The 15,331-nt window shown below is 56.2% G+C and overlaps 2 protein-coding genes across 6 annotated transcripts in view; one reads left to right on the forward strand and one right to left on the reverse strand.

Annotated features, from left to right (window-relative positions):
- Window positions 1-73: 73 nt before the first annotated feature.
- Window positions 74-2,048, reverse strand: TAF11 (TATA-box binding protein associated factor 11). 2 transcript variants are annotated; one of them, XM_053964072.1, is made up of 5 exons: window positions 1,896-2,048; window positions 1,625-1,764; window positions 1,406-1,493; window positions 1,074-1,170; window positions 74-456 (listed from the first exon to the last, which is right to left on the reverse strand). In XM_053964072.1, exons 1-5 carry the CDS (start codon window positions 2,031-2,033, stop codon window positions 326-328), a joined length of 594 nt encoding a protein of 197 aa, XP_053820047.1. In that variant the 5' UTR covers window positions 2,034-2,048; the 3' UTR covers window positions 74-325. The 2 variants fall into 2 exon arrangements, with proteins under 2 accessions (XP_053820047.1, XP_053820046.1); XM_053964071.1 differs by having other exon boundaries at window positions 1,842-2,048.
- A 91-nt stretch (window positions 2,049-2,139) lies between these two features.
- ANKS1A (ankyrin repeat and sterile alpha motif domain containing 1A) overlaps window positions 2,140-15,331 on the forward strand; it is a 73,015-nt gene continuing 59,823 nt past the window's right edge. For all 4 annotated transcript variants that reach the window (XM_053964066.1, XM_053964067.1, XM_053964068.1 and 1 more), the window contains exon 1: window positions 2,140-2,981. In XM_053964066.1, coding sequence (XP_053820041.1) covers window positions 2,680-2,981 — 302 coding nt within the window. In that variant the 5' untranslated portion in view covers window positions 2,140-2,679. The remainder of the gene's footprint in view (window positions 2,982-15,331) is intronic.

Here is a 15,331-nt window from a genome sequence, read left to right on the forward strand (position 1 = left end):
AACCAGCCCTGCCCCAGGCTGGGAGCAGCTCTGGGAGCACCTTGGGTCACACAAAGAGCAGATCCCAGTCAGGTTATGAACACGAGAATAAGTTTAATGCACTAAAAAAAGCCACACATCTGGGCACAGATGGCACATCTGGGCCAGCAGGAAATGCTCTGCAGCCCCTGGATGTTCCTCTCCCTGCTGAGACCCCAAAGTCCAGGCCAAGGGGGCACCCAGGCTCTGCCCAGGAACATCCTTGAGGTCCCACAGGCCACCCCAAAGGGGCCTTATGGAAGAGTCCACGTGGGAAGGTCCTACAGGAAGCTCATCTCAGCCTCTCTCAGTGGAAAATGATCTTTTTGTACTTGGAGTTGGGGATTTGCCCCCGTGCCTTGAGCCTCCGGACGGCCTCCCTCATGTGCTTGGGCTGCAGGGGGGGCAGCTCCCCCCACTTGTCACACACGTCCAGAGCTGGACAGACAGACACAGAGGTCAGGGCAGGGGCCAGCTGAGCTCTGCCCAGCCCCTGCAGTGCAGTTTGAAAGGAACAGGAACTGTTTGTGTTCGGGGTTTGCAGCTCAGAGCCAGGAGTGCACCTGCTCCTCCTCCCTGACAGGAGGCCCAGGGCAGCAACCAGGACAAAAAAAGCTTCTGAACCACTCGGGCACTGTGGAGATGCTGGGTCCAGGGGATGGGTGAGCTCAGAGCCTCTGCTCTGTGAGTCCCCAGCAGCTGAGCAGGAACAGCTGCCTCAGCTCCCTGTCCAAAGTGATCCGAGCTCATCCCAAGGAGGAAGAGTGGGGCAGGTTTAGAGGCTGAAGGAGCCCCTCTGTCCCTGCAGCACTAATGGCATCCCCGTCCTGCCTTGCTCTGGGCTGAGGGACAGAGCTGCCAGCCCAGCCCCTCTGCCCGAGGAGAAGCAGCAGCACTGGGGGGGATCAGAGGGGCTGTGGCAGCTTCACCAGGCCCTGCTGTGAGCCAGAGCTGCTGCTGGAAGGGAGAACCATGGAAAACCTGTTCCACGCCCTGCTCCAAGCAGGGAATTGAGCCCGGCTTGTTTCACTTGTCGCTCAGCAGGTGCCACTCACCTTCCTCCACCACCTCCCCTACAAACACCTTGGAGATGCCCGACATGGCGATGACGACGTTCTGGGACACCGAGGTGCCGGTGATGGACTGGATGAGCTGGGACAGGAGGGGACAGTGAGAGCCCCAGCCAGCCCCGCGGGGCGCTGCAGCACCAGCTCCGCCTGCGGCGATGGGAGCCGGAGCCCCGCGGGACCGGCCCTGCCGGAGCCCCCCCGGGACCGGCCCTGCCGGAGCCCCCCCGGGACCGGCCCTGCCGGAGCCCCCCCGGGACCGGCCCTGCCGGAGCCCCGCGGGCAGCGCGGCCCCGCCGGGGCTCTCGCCGCTCTCGTACCCGTTTGATGGCGGCCTTGGGGAAGGCGGAGCGCCGGTACATCTCGTAGCGGTTCAGCTGCTCCTCGGAGAAGGAGGACACCAGGATCCTGCGGGGCGCACAGCGATCGTGCCCAGCCCTGCGGAGGCGCTCCCGCGGTACCGGCCCAGGAGCGGGGGAGGGGGATCTGGAGGGGGCTGCGGCACCGCGGCCACGATTCCCGGACTCGCAGGCACTCACTGCATCTTCTGGATCTCGTCCTCGTCCACTTTCTGCTTCTTCTCCTTCCGCTCCTTCAGCTCCAGCTTCACCTTCCTGGCCGCACACGCCTGCAGCCCCGAGTCCTCCGCGTCCGCCGCCTCCCCCTCCGCGCCCCTCACCTGGGCGAGAGGGCAGCGCTCGCTCTGCGGCCCCGCGGCCCGGCCCGGCCCCGCTCCCGCTCCCGCTCCCGCCTCACCTCCCCGTCCGCCACCTCCGCCTTGAGCTCGCCGCCGCCGCCAGCCTCCCCCACCTCGCCTTCTCCCGCTCCCTCTGCGGCTGCCGCTTCCCCCGCGGCCGCCGCCCCATCGCCGGCGGCGGGCGGGGAGGAGCCCGCGGGTGGCGGCTCCGGCGCGGCGGCACCGAGCGCGTCCCGGGCCGGGTCCGCCATGGCCGCGCCCGCGGCGCCTCCTGATGACGAAACACTACGGGCGCCGCGAGGGGCGGAGCCTGTCGCCACGGGAACGGTGACTCGTGGCGTTTCGTGATGACGCACATTTACCAGCGACGCTGGGATCGGTGGCGTCTGTAGCCATGGCAACGCAGATGCGACGGCGCGTCCTGATGACGATATTTGTGAGCGCCGCGCCGGAGGGCGGTGCCTGTTACCATGGCAACAGCGACTCGGCAGCGCAGCCTAATGACGTGATCCACGGGCGCCGCGATGGAGGCGGGGCATGTCGCCATGCCAACGGCGCGCCGCGGCGCCTCCTGATAACGCAGGCTACGGGTGCCGCTAGGGGATGCGCGGGGCCGGGCTTGTCGCCATGGCAGCGGGGCTGCGGACGGGGCCGGTGCGGGCCTCGCCCCCGGGCCCTGCGCGCTCGGACCGACCGGCCCCGCTCTGAGCCGCCCTCCCCACGGCCGGAGCCTGCCGGGACACGGCGTTAGAGCGGCCCCGCTGCCCGGGCCCCGCAGGGAAAACCTCCCGAGACCCGCCCAAAACGAGCGCGGCTGAGGGACCACGGGCAGCGCGCGGGGGCGTGGCCTTTACAACGCCCCGCCCCGTGCACCGCCCTCCCGCTCAGACCCCGCCCATGCACCGCCCGCCAGACCCCGCCCTCTCAGGCCCCGCCCCCCGGGCCCCGCCGCGGCCCCGCCCCGGAAGTCGCGCGGGCGCCCGGGCCGCGCCGGCCATGGGGAAGGAGCAGGAGCTGCTGGAGGCCGCTCGCACCGGGAACCTCCCGGCCGTGGAGAAGCTGCTCTCGGGGAAGCGCCTCAGCTCCGGCTTCGGCGGCTCCGGTGGTGGCGGCGGCGGCAGCGGCGGCTCCGCGGGGGGAGGCGGTGGCGGGAGCGGCGGGAGCGTCGGTGTGGGGCACCCGCTGTCCAGCCTGCTCAGGTGAGCGCGGCCCCGGGCGCGGGCGGGACGGCTCTGAGGCGAGGCGGGGGCTCCGGCCATCCGGCAGCTGGCTGCGGGCCGGCAGAGCGGCGGGAGCTGCGGGACGCGTGTGTGGGGCTGGGGGGCAGCTGCCGGCTTTGGATGCGCTCGTGGGGTGCAGCCGCGGGACAAAGGGATGCCGGGCGATCCTGGGAGGCCGGGGCTCCGTCCCGCGGCGGGGGGGGGGCCGGAGCTGGAGGCTCCCCGGGTGGGACGGGACATTGCAGCGGGCTGTGAGGGCCGTGTCACCCTGAGCGCTCGGTGGGACCGGAGATGCGAGGGGGCCGTGCTGCGGCGGAGCGGGGCTGTGTGCTGCTGTGCCCTCGGCGGGCTGGCAGCGGAGAGGGGAGCGACTTTCTGCCTGTCTGGAGCGGGCAGTGCCAGCGCTGGGCGCTGCCCGCGGGCAGCCTGTCCCCCTGGCATCGCCTGCTGCGGACTGGCGGCCCTGGGGAGCTCTGGTGTGTCCGGAGGGCTCCATGGCCGGGGCGGGTTCCCTGCGGGATGGCTTTCCCGGCGCAGCCCGGTGTCGGGCGAGGTGTCCGGGCCCTGCGCTGGCGTTGTCGCGGCTGGCGGTGACACTCTGCCGGGTCTGGGGTCGGCTCGTCCTCAGCCCCGTGCTGTGGAATTTGCTGCTTGAAGCTCTTGGACCTTTGTTAGGTTTTTTTTTCCTCTTCCTCGTGTTTTGGCATCGCCTCTCACTGCTGCAGCTGCAGCTTTGGGCTACTTTGGGAATGCTCCTGGTCCCTGAGCAATTGGTTTGTACTGGGAGGTGTGGAGGAGGTTTGTGTCCGGTGCCAAGTGATACTGTTGCTATGCAACCTGGCTGTTCAGAGGGATGTGACTTTCCCCTTTTTGGCCAAATTTGATCTGGTTTTCCTTTCACATGACCCAGCTGGATACCTGCAGGTTGTGCTGGTGGCAGAAGCCTGCAGACATGCGAGAGCTCACCCTGCCCTGGGGCACACGTTTGCCTTTCTGAAACGTAAATCTACCCTTGGGTCGAGCTTTGCTCTTCTCCTTTGATACATTAAACAGTCTGAGCCCTTGTTTGAGTGGGATGAATGTGCCCACAGGGGGCTCAGATCAGTGCAGTTGAACACCCTGTAAGCTGAACCAGATCCGACACTGCCTGGCAGCACCTGGGCACGCTGGGGCCTTTTCCCTGCCTTTCCCTGGGACAGTGCCCGTGGTGCCACGGTCCTGGAGCAGTCCCATGGTGCCAGAGTGAGCCGGGGCATCCCTTTGGCTCTGACCTGTTACTGTTTCTCACATGTGAACGCTGCTTGGTGCACAGACTGAAGGAGGGTGCCTGCCACAGCTGTCACTTGTATTCCACGTTCCCTGCCATGGCTGTTGGCTGTCCCTGCTGGTGACACTGGACCTACCCCTCTCCCCTGCCTGAGTCCCAGCCCCTTTCTCCCTGCACAGCTGGGATTTGTGCCTGTGACACCAGTTCCTGGTCTGGCTGCACGCTGTGGGGCTTGGCAAGGTGTCCCGTGTGCCACCTGCTGCCATTTGGGAGCTTTGTGACTGCTTCCCACCTCCTGACCACTTGTCGGGCTCGGGCTCTGTGTTGCTGACTCCTCCAGGTGAAGTTTTGATGAGAGGCAGCTGCTGAGTGTCCCTGCAAGGAGAGTGCAGGAGACAGGCTGGGACAGGCTGCAGGGACCAGACAGATGAATTTTAGGGTGGGGAAAACCTCACCTTTTCCAATGCTAGAACATGGGAACTGTTCTGATGTAGGATTTTGCCCTCCTTGGTTGTGGGGAGAAGCCTGCCCTCAGTCAGGCCTGCGTGCTCTGTATTTTCCCTTCCTCGGGCAGCCTCTGACCCTGCTCAGGCTGATCCCTGCTCCTGCCAAGGCTCCTCGTGTCTGTCAGGATCTCTCCTGACACAGGAACTCCTGAGCTGCTCTCCACCCCCAGAGCCCATTCCCAGAACAGGATCATAAACACTCTGCTGGGCTGGCACCTTTGTTCTTTTCTCCACCCGATTTCAGGACCCTATTTTAGTTTCTATTTAATTCCCATTGTTTGGATAACCTGTTCCCAAAGCTCTTCTCTCCTGAGGTGCCTGTCGCAGCTCTTTATGTCAGTTCTGCATTTCAGGTGTCTCAAAGATACAGTTTTGGATGGGGTACAAACCAGGCATTCCCTGGAATTCCCACATTACACCTGGTATGTGCTGAGATGGCACCTGCTCTGAGCTGGCACTCACTGCTTTGGGCCATTTCTCTTCCAAAGAGAGCAAGTGCTGCTCCATGAAGTGGTAGAAGATGGCCCTGGCAGTAAATTCCTTGGAATGTGGTGTTTTATTAGGTAACCTGAACTGCCATTGGTCTGTTATCAGTTAAATGTGAACTTTGTCACAGTCTGGGCTGTGCTGCTCCTTCCCAGGCCGAGCAGGGCCTGCTGGGTGTGGAGGCAGCACGGATTCCAATCACCTATAGCTGCAGGTGAGCAGGAAACAGAATGGGATGGAGTGGGATAAGCCACAGGAGGAGGAACTTCAAAGACTTTTTAAGTCTCTCGAGGGGTGAATGTGCCAGGGTGTAACAGTCAGGGCACTGGGCAGGAGAGTAAATCCCAGTGTGAAGCTGATGGGAATGGGGAATGCTGACAGCGAGCTGGGGAAATGAGGAGGATGCAGGAGGGGGAAATGGGAGTGTGGATTTGCCAGAGCAGATGGTGGGCTCACAAAGAGGTGATGGCTGCCAGGGTTTGGGAGGCTCGGCTCCCTGCCGGCGTCCACGCGGCCCCTGGGATCTGCCAGGGCCTGGGGAGCTGCTGCAGGCCTGGCCCAGCAGTCAGGAGCAGATCCTGGCTCCTTGGCCAGGCTCGGCTTCTCCACTTCCAGCCATGGACCACGGCACAGGCAGGAGCAGCACGTGAGGAGCCAGAGAGAAAACCCACTCTGTGCATGCACAGCTTGAGGCTTATGAGCAACAGCAAGTCCAGAAATCAGAGATGGTCTGTGAATCCTTGAGGTTCCTTGGGGTTATGAGCCACTTCTGCATCGAGGTTGCAGAATTTGATGTATTGTATTTTTTTTTTTTTTTTTAGTGGTTCACTGTGAAGTTAGGGGCGGGAAACAACAGAACAGTCTGTGGCTGAGCTATCAGGCTGCATTCAGGAGGTTTTGCCAGGAGCAATGAGGGATGGGTTGTGTTAAAGCCAAAGCTGCAGAAGCGGCTTTTTATTTCCATCTATTGCTGTGAAAAGTCTGGATCTGTGTTGCCAGAGGGGGAAGCTGGGGCTGCTGCTGAGCCCCAGATGGGATATGCAGTCCCCAGGGAGTGTATCAGGGAGACGCTTCTGCTGGGAATGAGGAGTTTGGGTGCACATCTGTTGTGGGAAGGGTCGAGTGCTGCTCCACAGAAGCCACAGCCCTTGCTCCAGCCCATTTTCAGCCGTTGCTGCTGGTGAGGGGGTCTGGTTGGTTTAAAGAGTGATGTGGTGGGATGGCAGAGCACTTGAGGTGGCTTCCAACAGTCCAAGTGTGGTTAGGAGTCAGAAAAATGCGTTATTTTTTTTAAAAAAGTGGGGTTTGGTATTTGTTCTGGTGTGGCTGATGGGTCAGAGCAGGGATCTGATGGTGCCCTGTGTACTCCTGGGGAAGGCTCTGACTGTGCCTCTGCTGCCATTCCCTGGGGAAGGGACACGGTGCCGTCGGCAGGGAAGGGGGGGACTGCCTGTCCGAGGTCAGGCTCAGGCTGTCTGTCCCTCCAGGTGTCCCCAGGCCTTGTGGGTAAGCACCGAGTCCTGCAGTGGCAGGAGACAGCGGCAGGAGCAGCAGGGGGGCTCCAAGGTCCAGCTAACCCAGGCTTGTGCAAGCAAAGTGCTCCCCTCTCTTGCCCTTCCCCATCACAACGGAGCTGCTCCTGCTGCATTCCCACAGAACAGGGCAATGCTGGGTCCTCTCCTCATCCTGCTGCTGTGATTAATCATCTCACCCACTTTAAACCTTCTCCTCTCCACACCCTCCCGTGCACAGGGCGCCGTGGGACTGATCCCTCTTTAATTACACACCTGAGCACAGGGATTGCTGAAGGTGCTTGTGCCACAGGCACAGGTGTGCACGGCACTCGGCTGGGAATTGTTTCCTAAGTACTTCTTTAAGATTTCAAAGGCTGCAGTTACTGGCTGTGACTCTGCAGTGTTTTGTCTCTGTGTGATCTTGTGATGCAGTTTTGGAAAGTTTTTGTTTGCTTGCTCTGGTCGGTGCAGGGCTGGGTCAGGAGCACTGGGCTCTCCTTGCTCAGTGGCACTTGCCCAAGCCAGTGGGCAAAGCAGGACTTGTGGTTTCACAGCACCTGGGGCTTTCTTGGACACATGGGAGTTGATGGGTGGGTGGGTTCCTTCCTGTGAAACCCCCTTGAGATGGCCCTGTCTCGCTCCCTTCCCAGTGGGCAGCTCCAGGTTTCCAGGGTTTAGTTGGCAGAGAGGGGGGTTGGAAGTGGAGAGCTCTGCACAGGTGGGTGTTGGGGGAATTGCTGCAGCTGGCAGGTCTAACAAACTCCTGTCTCCTGAGGCTGCACAGTTCCTGGATACAGCAGGAGGGAAAGGCAGGCAGAGCAGTGTCTCCCCTTCCCTTCTGCTCCCTGTGTTGTGCCCCAGCAGTGGGTGTTGGTGAAGAGGAGCTGCTCCACTCAGTGCCACAGGTCCCCTCCAGCTGTGGAAGGCCCTTTGGCAGGGAGCAGAACTTTCTGGAGATGAATGGCTGGAACAGTATTTGGTGTATTGGGAGCAGCTGAGCCAAGAAACAGGGTTCATCCAGCTGGATTTTTGTGAGATAACGCATCATTTCAGTGAGACTGGAGGACAACAAACAGGATAGAAAAGACATGGGTGAAAGGTGTGACACAGAGTACAGGTAATGCAGTGGAAAACGCACCCATATCATGCCAGACCAGAAGGAAAGCCCCTCTCAGCCACCCTGGGACAAAGGACAGGCAGTTCCTGGAGGCTGAGCCCCTCCTGTGGCAGTGCCCGAGGGCCTGCCAGGCTGACTCTCAGCAGAGAACATGTGCTGACACCTCCACTCCGTGTGAGCTCATCGCCTTTCCCGGCTGTGCCATCCACTCCTGCTCTGTTCACTCCTCAGATGCAGCTGTGGAGTGCTGTAGTGCTCTGGCTGTGGAATCCTTTCAAGGTGAAGCATCCTCAGGATGAGAAGGTGCCTCTGAACAAGGGTGATGGCTCTTTCCTCTTGTCACTGCAGCACAAGCTCTGCCCGATGCTGAGCTGGCACTGTCACTGTCCCAAAGAGCTCACTCCAGAGTAGAGCTTAGTCATGGAAATGAGATAAATCCTATTTCACAGAAACTGGTAAAAATAAAACTATTGAGGATTGATTTGTTTCTATAGCAACCGACTGGCGAAGTGAACACAGCTGCTGTCTGCAGGAGGGAGGAAAACAGAGCTGGAAATGTCGGTGCACCTGGGCTGGCTGTCGGCAGCAGAGAGCCTGGGGGCTGGGGAGGGGGCAAAGGCTCCAATAAAGACAGGGCAGGAAGGTGTCAGCTGCCTTTGGAATGAAATTTGAGCTGGAGTGTGTGAAATGTGCCCTCTTCTACACAAAACCTGGAGAGCCTCGGAGCTCTTTATGTCCTGCTTCCAGAAAGTTGCACTCCTGCACCCTCATGGGTGGGGGAATGCCCTGCCCTGGCTCAGGCAGGGCATTCGTGGTACCTGGGTGTCCATCACACCACAGCCTGAATCCAAAATTACTTTGTCCTGGTGCTGTAACTCAATGAGAAATACTGACCTTTGAGAAGTTTGGATGAATCAGATTGGAGTTAAACTTTTTCCATTGCCCTTTAACTGAATTTGGAGCTGGATGCTCAGCAGGGATTCCTGCAGGTGTTTGTATCCTGGAAGAAAATCCAGTTGGGCCTCCAAGACTGCTGGATAAGGGGCTTAAGTTTCAAACTATTTCTGTCTCAGCAGTGTGTAGATTTGTGTGGTTTTTACTTTTTCCTAAGCCAAGGATTTTAGCTGGCTCTGGCACACGCAGGATGTTGAGATGGCTGCTCCCCCAGGGTTAGAGAGGGTGAGCTGTTTAAATGTCTGGGAGGCTGCAGGATGCAAAGTGCTGGGACTCTGTGTTTAGGGACATGCTTGGCTTGCTGTCATGTGGCTGTTGAGGGTTCCAGGTGAAAATCAGGGTGTACCTCTGGCATAGCAGGATGCTGAGGGAATTACAGGAGGAGGAGTGTGTGTGCATGGCTTTACTGGACACTCTGCAGGAGCCCGAGTTATTCAGCTGGAGGAAAGTTGAGCTGGACTTGGTGTTTAGGTTTGGTAAGCCCAGGTACATTCACACTCCTCCCTTGTTATTTTAATACATGGTTTCTTTTAAAGGGAAATTAGAGTTAAAAATAAACCTCAAGCTTTTTCCCGTTCAAAGGAAGTGTCTGTAGTGCCATGTACTGAGGATAGTCCTCAGTACACGAGAACAAAACCCTGAGTGCCATAAATATGATGTAAATACATTATCTCATTAGATTTTTATCTAATCCCATTGCCTGCTGTTGTGCAGACTTCTGAGGTGAGCAAGGCTGAAGATGTCATAGGTGGTCTTTCAAATCTAATATTGAAGTGGGCTGGAAATTAGGTGAATCAACTTTTGCCTCATCCTAATTAAGACACTGAGAAATCCGCTCAAGTTTGGCATTACAAAGTGCCTGATTTTAGAACAGAATCCGATTCCAGAGGCTGGGTGCCTGCTGAGGTTTGAAGCACCCCCATGTACAGACCCAGGTGGGCTCCACAGGCTCTTCCTCACTGCTCTCAGTTTCAGGAATCAGCACAATTCTTTTAGGAATCAGGAACAGGATTAGGATAAAGCCTTAAGCTCTGAAGACTTCAAAGCTTTGCATCGTCATCTTGGTTCTGTTACAAGGACAGTGAAATCCATCAGATGACTTAAATAGGAGACTGTGTCCTCTGGACTTGTGTTGGTTTTTTCCTAGTGCTTCTTTCCAGTGATTTCTTAAGCCATGGTTTCTCACTGCACGGTGGGGACTCTGTCAAGAGTTCACTGCCCTGTAAGAGAAGTTTGACCTCAGTTCATCCTGTGATCCCCATGGATGACTTGTGGCTATCCTGGAGTGTTGTTAGTAACCACCTTTGCATGATTTTCAGTCACTGCATTGCCCCCGTACTCCTTTCACAGCTCCTTTCAGCCTGGTGCAGGCTGTGAAGCTGTGTCTGAGCTCCTGTGGCTCATCTACTCTGGGTCAGAACAGCTGAAAATGGAACTTGGAGGATGCGTGGAATTCGTGCTGGATTTGGCATTTTGGAAATATTTCCTCTAATCTCAACAGAAATTATTTCACAGAAGGAGTGAAACAGGATGTGACCTTGACATTCCTTTTCACTGGAAATAAAGACTAAAGAGAATTGGTTTAAAAGCTCTGAGGATCCTGGTTGTTATATGGGTGTGAGTTGTTACAGCTGAGATATAATTATTTGCTGGGACAGTCACAGTAACCCTGAAATTGTTTGAAGTCCTGGAGAATTTTATCCTGCATATATTTAGGAGTCTGACTGGCATATGTACATTCCTTCTGTACATTAAAAATGTCAGGCTGGGAAAGGCTCTGCTGCTGAAAGCAGCTTCTGGCTGGGAGAGCTGTACTGAACAGAGAAAAGGCTCAGAGCTGGGTCTGTTATTCTTGAAGAGAAGTGTGCAGAAATATTTCAAGGGGCTTGGAACATCTTATGTTGTATATGTTCCCCCAAGAACGAAGGGGTTTTTTTTTCTGGTGAGGAAAAGCTGTTTGAGGCTGTCATTGTAGGCAGAGTCAGAGCTGGCATTTGGGTGAAACCAGAACTGGAAGCTGCAGATCCACCATGAAATATGTGGGAACATCTTTCTTTGCTGCCTGTTCCATTACTGGTTCAGTTTTCCAGCATTAGGGGTGGGTGCAGCTGCCCCTGGTGGCTCTTGGGGTGGGGTCCCTGCCCTTCCCCAGGGCTCTCAGAGCAGGGCAGGACTCTCAGCTCCATCCCTCTGTTTGACTGCCTGGCTCATGCCCTCAGCTCTCAGCACTCGTGTTTTTCAGCTCTAACCTTATCTCTGTACAGATAATGCAGACAAGTAATGACAACTCCTAGCAGCTATCTTGGGATTTGGGAATAATTTCCTGCTTTGGCCATTCACTCCTGATCCTGCTCTCTAACAGACTGGATTTCAAGGATGCTTCTGGAGTAAAAGGATGTCCTTTCTGATTTCCATCCTTCTTTTGCTGAGCTTTTCCTTAGGCACTGTTGTCCAAGTCAGTGCTTTCTCTGCTTGTGTAGCATTGACACGACAAGCAGAGCTGACGGCAGAGCTCTGTGGCTGCTCAGGTGTGTCCCCCGTGTTCCCATCTGAGCCACCATGGGGTCACTTCTCTGTTTGCCCTCCTGCTCTTGCTGCCTTTGCTCTCTCCTTTCCCTGTCACTTGCTCTTTGGGCACCCAGTTAAAAAGCTCATCAAGACGGAATGTCTCTGGAGCCCGTGGTGTGTCGGTGCCTTGTTTGTGTCCTGCACTGTTGCCAGTTAATCTCTCCTCCCCGTGTCTTTCTTTAGCCCTCAGGGTCTCCTAGTTAAGCTGGAGCTGGGATTGATACAGGCTTAAATGGAGCCATGTGGGTGAGTGGCTGGGCTGCTGCTGTGGGCTGTGTCCAAGGGTAAAGCGTGCTCCAAACGCTCCAGTGGAAGCTTTGTTGTGGCTCTGAATTCTCCAGTCCGATCTCCCCTTCCTCGAGGGCCTTGCCTCTCATCCTGTCATTCTGCTGTTTGCTATCACAGCAACTCATTTCCTTTTCACTCCAGCACCGTGTTTCTCCTGCCTGTCCTGATGTCCTGGGCTGCAGCCCAGGGATCCCTCCCAGCATCCTGGGGTTCTCCCTGTGTGCACAGAATTGAGCACTGCTGTGCCAGCACCGATTCAGAATCCTGTCACTGATCTGGGCAATGTCACAGGGGAGGGGGGATGTGGTGCCAATCTCTGTCTCACTGCTTTCAGTCTCCCTAAGGCAAAAGTGCACTCTGCGTGCAGTTGTTGGTACAAAATAATTGCATTTGCTTTTTTAATTGCTGTAGGGAAGGGGTAATTCGGTCCCTGAATCTCTGTCTCTGCTTGACTTGGCCTATTTACCTGCTTTTCATCTGCCCCAGGTCAGACACGTCATGGTTCAGTGTTCAGGCATCAGGGCTGGGCAGCAGCCAGGCTGAGAGGGGTGTGAGCAGGATTTGGGAAGGGGTGAGCAGCAGCCAGGCTGAGGGGGGTGTGAGCAGGATTTGGGAAGGGGTGAGCAGCAGCCAGGCTGAGGGGGGTGTGAGCAGGATTTGGGAAGGGGTGAGCAGCAGCCAGGCTGAGGGGGGTGTGAGCAGGATTTGGGAAGGGGTGGGCAGCAGCCAAGCTGAGGGGGATGTGGGTGACATGGCACAAAGTGAAGGGCCAGAGCCCAGGAAGAAGCCATGGTGGCCCAGAGGAACATTGGAGCATGGCTGGCTGGGCAGAGCACGCAGACCTTGGGAAGTCTTTTAGTGCTGAGATGGGGAGAGCATGGGGTGGTTTATTGTCTCTCTGTAGAGAGGTCTGACTTCACTAGGAGGAGGGTGTCCATGTTTAAATAAAGTATCCACATCCCCTTCTAAGTGCAAGGTGCTAGAAATCCCAAATTCCCGCTGAGATGTGTATTGGATCAGATCTCTGTGGGTGCTGGAAACAAACATTAACTTTGAGGTGTGTTGACGTTGTCTGACAGTGAGCAGAGGGTGACACGTTTTCTGCCATCCCAAAACCTTTAATTGACACATCCATCCCATACAAGGGCGCAGGCAGGCAGGGGAGGGCGTGTGCTCTGCCACAATTTTTTCTGCACAAGTTCCTTTTGATGACATTTTTACTCCAAGCTCAGGGCTGTGTGCCTGTCAGAAGGGAACAGTGCAGATGGACATGTTGGGCTCCAGACACGATGCTCCATTGCTGTTGGCTGACTGACATGTCCTGTGGGATTCTGCAGCTTGTTAAATCATCTCACAAAGGAGAAGGGGGAGGGAAAGCCTGGTGCGAGGTTGCCAGCTGTAGCCAGCTCAGTGCTGCAGCATCAGCTGCTTGGTGGTTTTGATCAGGAATTTGTGGCTGCCCAGGGTTTCCTTCTATTTCTCTGGAGCTGCTCAATGAAGGGAAGGCCAAGGAAAGTCTGGCACCTTTCTAAGGAATTGTGTTTCAGTGGAACCCAGCAACCTGCACCGTCTACATGTGTCTTGCTAATTTTCCCTGCATTTTATTTATTTTTTAATATTGTATTTTCTTCCATGTAGTGCATTTTCTCCAGTGCTGTGGGAGCAGAGCTGAGCTGCAAATGGAGAGTGAGGAATGTTTACCTGAGCAGTGCTCTGGTTCCTGTTTGCAGTTCCGGGATATTGGTTTATGGCTTTGATAATGCTGCTCAGTTCACTGAATTTCTGCAGGAATGTTTTGGTTCCTTTTGCTCCTATTCCTCAAAGCCCCATCTAGTCAGATGCAAAAGAAGAGAACGGGCCACAAAATCAGCACTCAGTAAACCTCAGTGAGAGGTTTGTCAGCATTTGGCAAATGTTGTCAAATCTCTGTCCTCTTTTAGGGGTTGCTTTCCTGCCTTGAACCCAGGCTTCATGTCAAACCCTCCCATCTCCATGCTGGGTGCTTTCCTTCCCATTTTCCCTGCTCTTCCCCTGCCATCATGCTGCCTTTGGCCAGGGTGTGGACAGGGGGGATGCTCCTGCTGCCACACACATCAGACCCCAGAGCTCCTGGACCCCTCCCAAAGACCCTGCTTGGCTTTCTCTGACCCAATGGCTGACCCTTTTTGCACTTCTCCCAGCCAAGCTTGTTTGGCCCTGGCCCTGAGGTCAGAGCCAGTGTTGGAGCCTGTGTTGTGGGGCTGCTCCTGCTCTGTGGCCTGTCATCAGCTGGGAATGCTCCTTAATGGGAGTAGGTTGCAGAGTGCCTGTAATGCTTTTAACAATAAAGAGCAGCATATGCACTCAAACCAGACCTATATTTTTCCTGTCCTGCAGCTCTTTATTTGCCTCTGCTCAGAGGGATTGTCTGATGTAGCACACGCTCCATGCCTGACCCGGCCTTTCTGTCCCCACTGCCACCCCCACCATACATTAAGTTGAAATAAATGCATTTTCACTGCCAGGAGCCATCCATAAGGCTAGGGCTTGCCTCTTCCTAATGGGGGGTTTTAGCTTGGATGGACACATTTCTATGAGTGATGAACCCTGTCTGGTTCCTTTCTAGTGTGAGCTGCAAGCCCAGGAGTTAAATGTGTGGTTGTCATGGGTCTGTGCCAACCCAAAACAGCCTCCCCTGGAAATGAGGAGTGGGAGATGGTAGACTGGTTCTGAGGGAAGCAGATGAGCTCACCTTCTGCCTCTCAGTTCCTGAACTGATCCTTCACAGGCTGCTGTCACTTCACAAACCCATGCAGGTTTCCTGCTCCTGGCCACCTGCTGTACCTGAGGAACAAAAGGCTTTGCTCCTTTCCAGGGGAGAAGGGATCATTTGGCCATCAGAGGATTGGTTGCTGCACAGTGTTGCTCCACTGGTGGAAGTGCTGGTTTCTCACAGCACTCTGTTGACCTTACACTGGCTGAACTGTCTGCAGGTGTTGGGCAATGAGGCTGGAGGTGTTGGCAGTTGTTGAGAGCTGTTGCTTCACTCAGAATGAGCCGAAGTGGGAACCTTGAGGTCTGGCTCTGTGCAGAGGTCCAGGCTCTGACTGCTGCAGTGTGTCAGTCAAAGTGGGCTGAACCTGAGGATTTTCACTGGAATCCCCTGGTCAGTGGCTCTGCTGGAAGTGGGTCTGCCAGGCTCAGCAGCTCTCCTTCTGGCTGTTGTGTTGTGCCATGTCAGCTGGATCACTTCTATGTGTCCTGCCTTTATGATGTTCTCTGCTTTTCCCTGTCCGTTCTGGCATCTTGTACTTGAGCTCACGACCCTTCGACTTTGAGGAAAATCTACTCACTTTTCTTATAGCAAATTAAAATCTGGGCCAAGAAGTTGAGGAGTGCAGGAGCAGAAGCTCATGGTTTGGCTTCCTCTGCAGCCCCTCCAGTAGCTGGAGTCTGACCAGCTGTTCTCCTTGGGCTTTCTCAAAACCTGCCAGGAGGGGCTGAGAGTCCCTTGCCCCAGCAATACACTACTTTAATCTCCTCCAGCCTTGCATCAGCCATTTGTTTATAAAAGTTGTAGTATTTGGTGGTTGGGGTGCATGAGAAAAGGGGTCCCACTCTGTTGGAGTCCCACCATGCCAAACCCTGCC

The sequence above is a fragment of the Vidua chalybeata genome, chromosome 24, assembly GCF_026979565.1.
Source record: "Vidua chalybeata isolate OUT-0048 chromosome 24, bVidCha1 merged haplotype, whole genome shotgun sequence".
NCBI classification, from domain to species: Eukaryota; Metazoa; Chordata; class Aves; order Passeriformes; family Viduidae; genus Vidua; species Vidua chalybeata.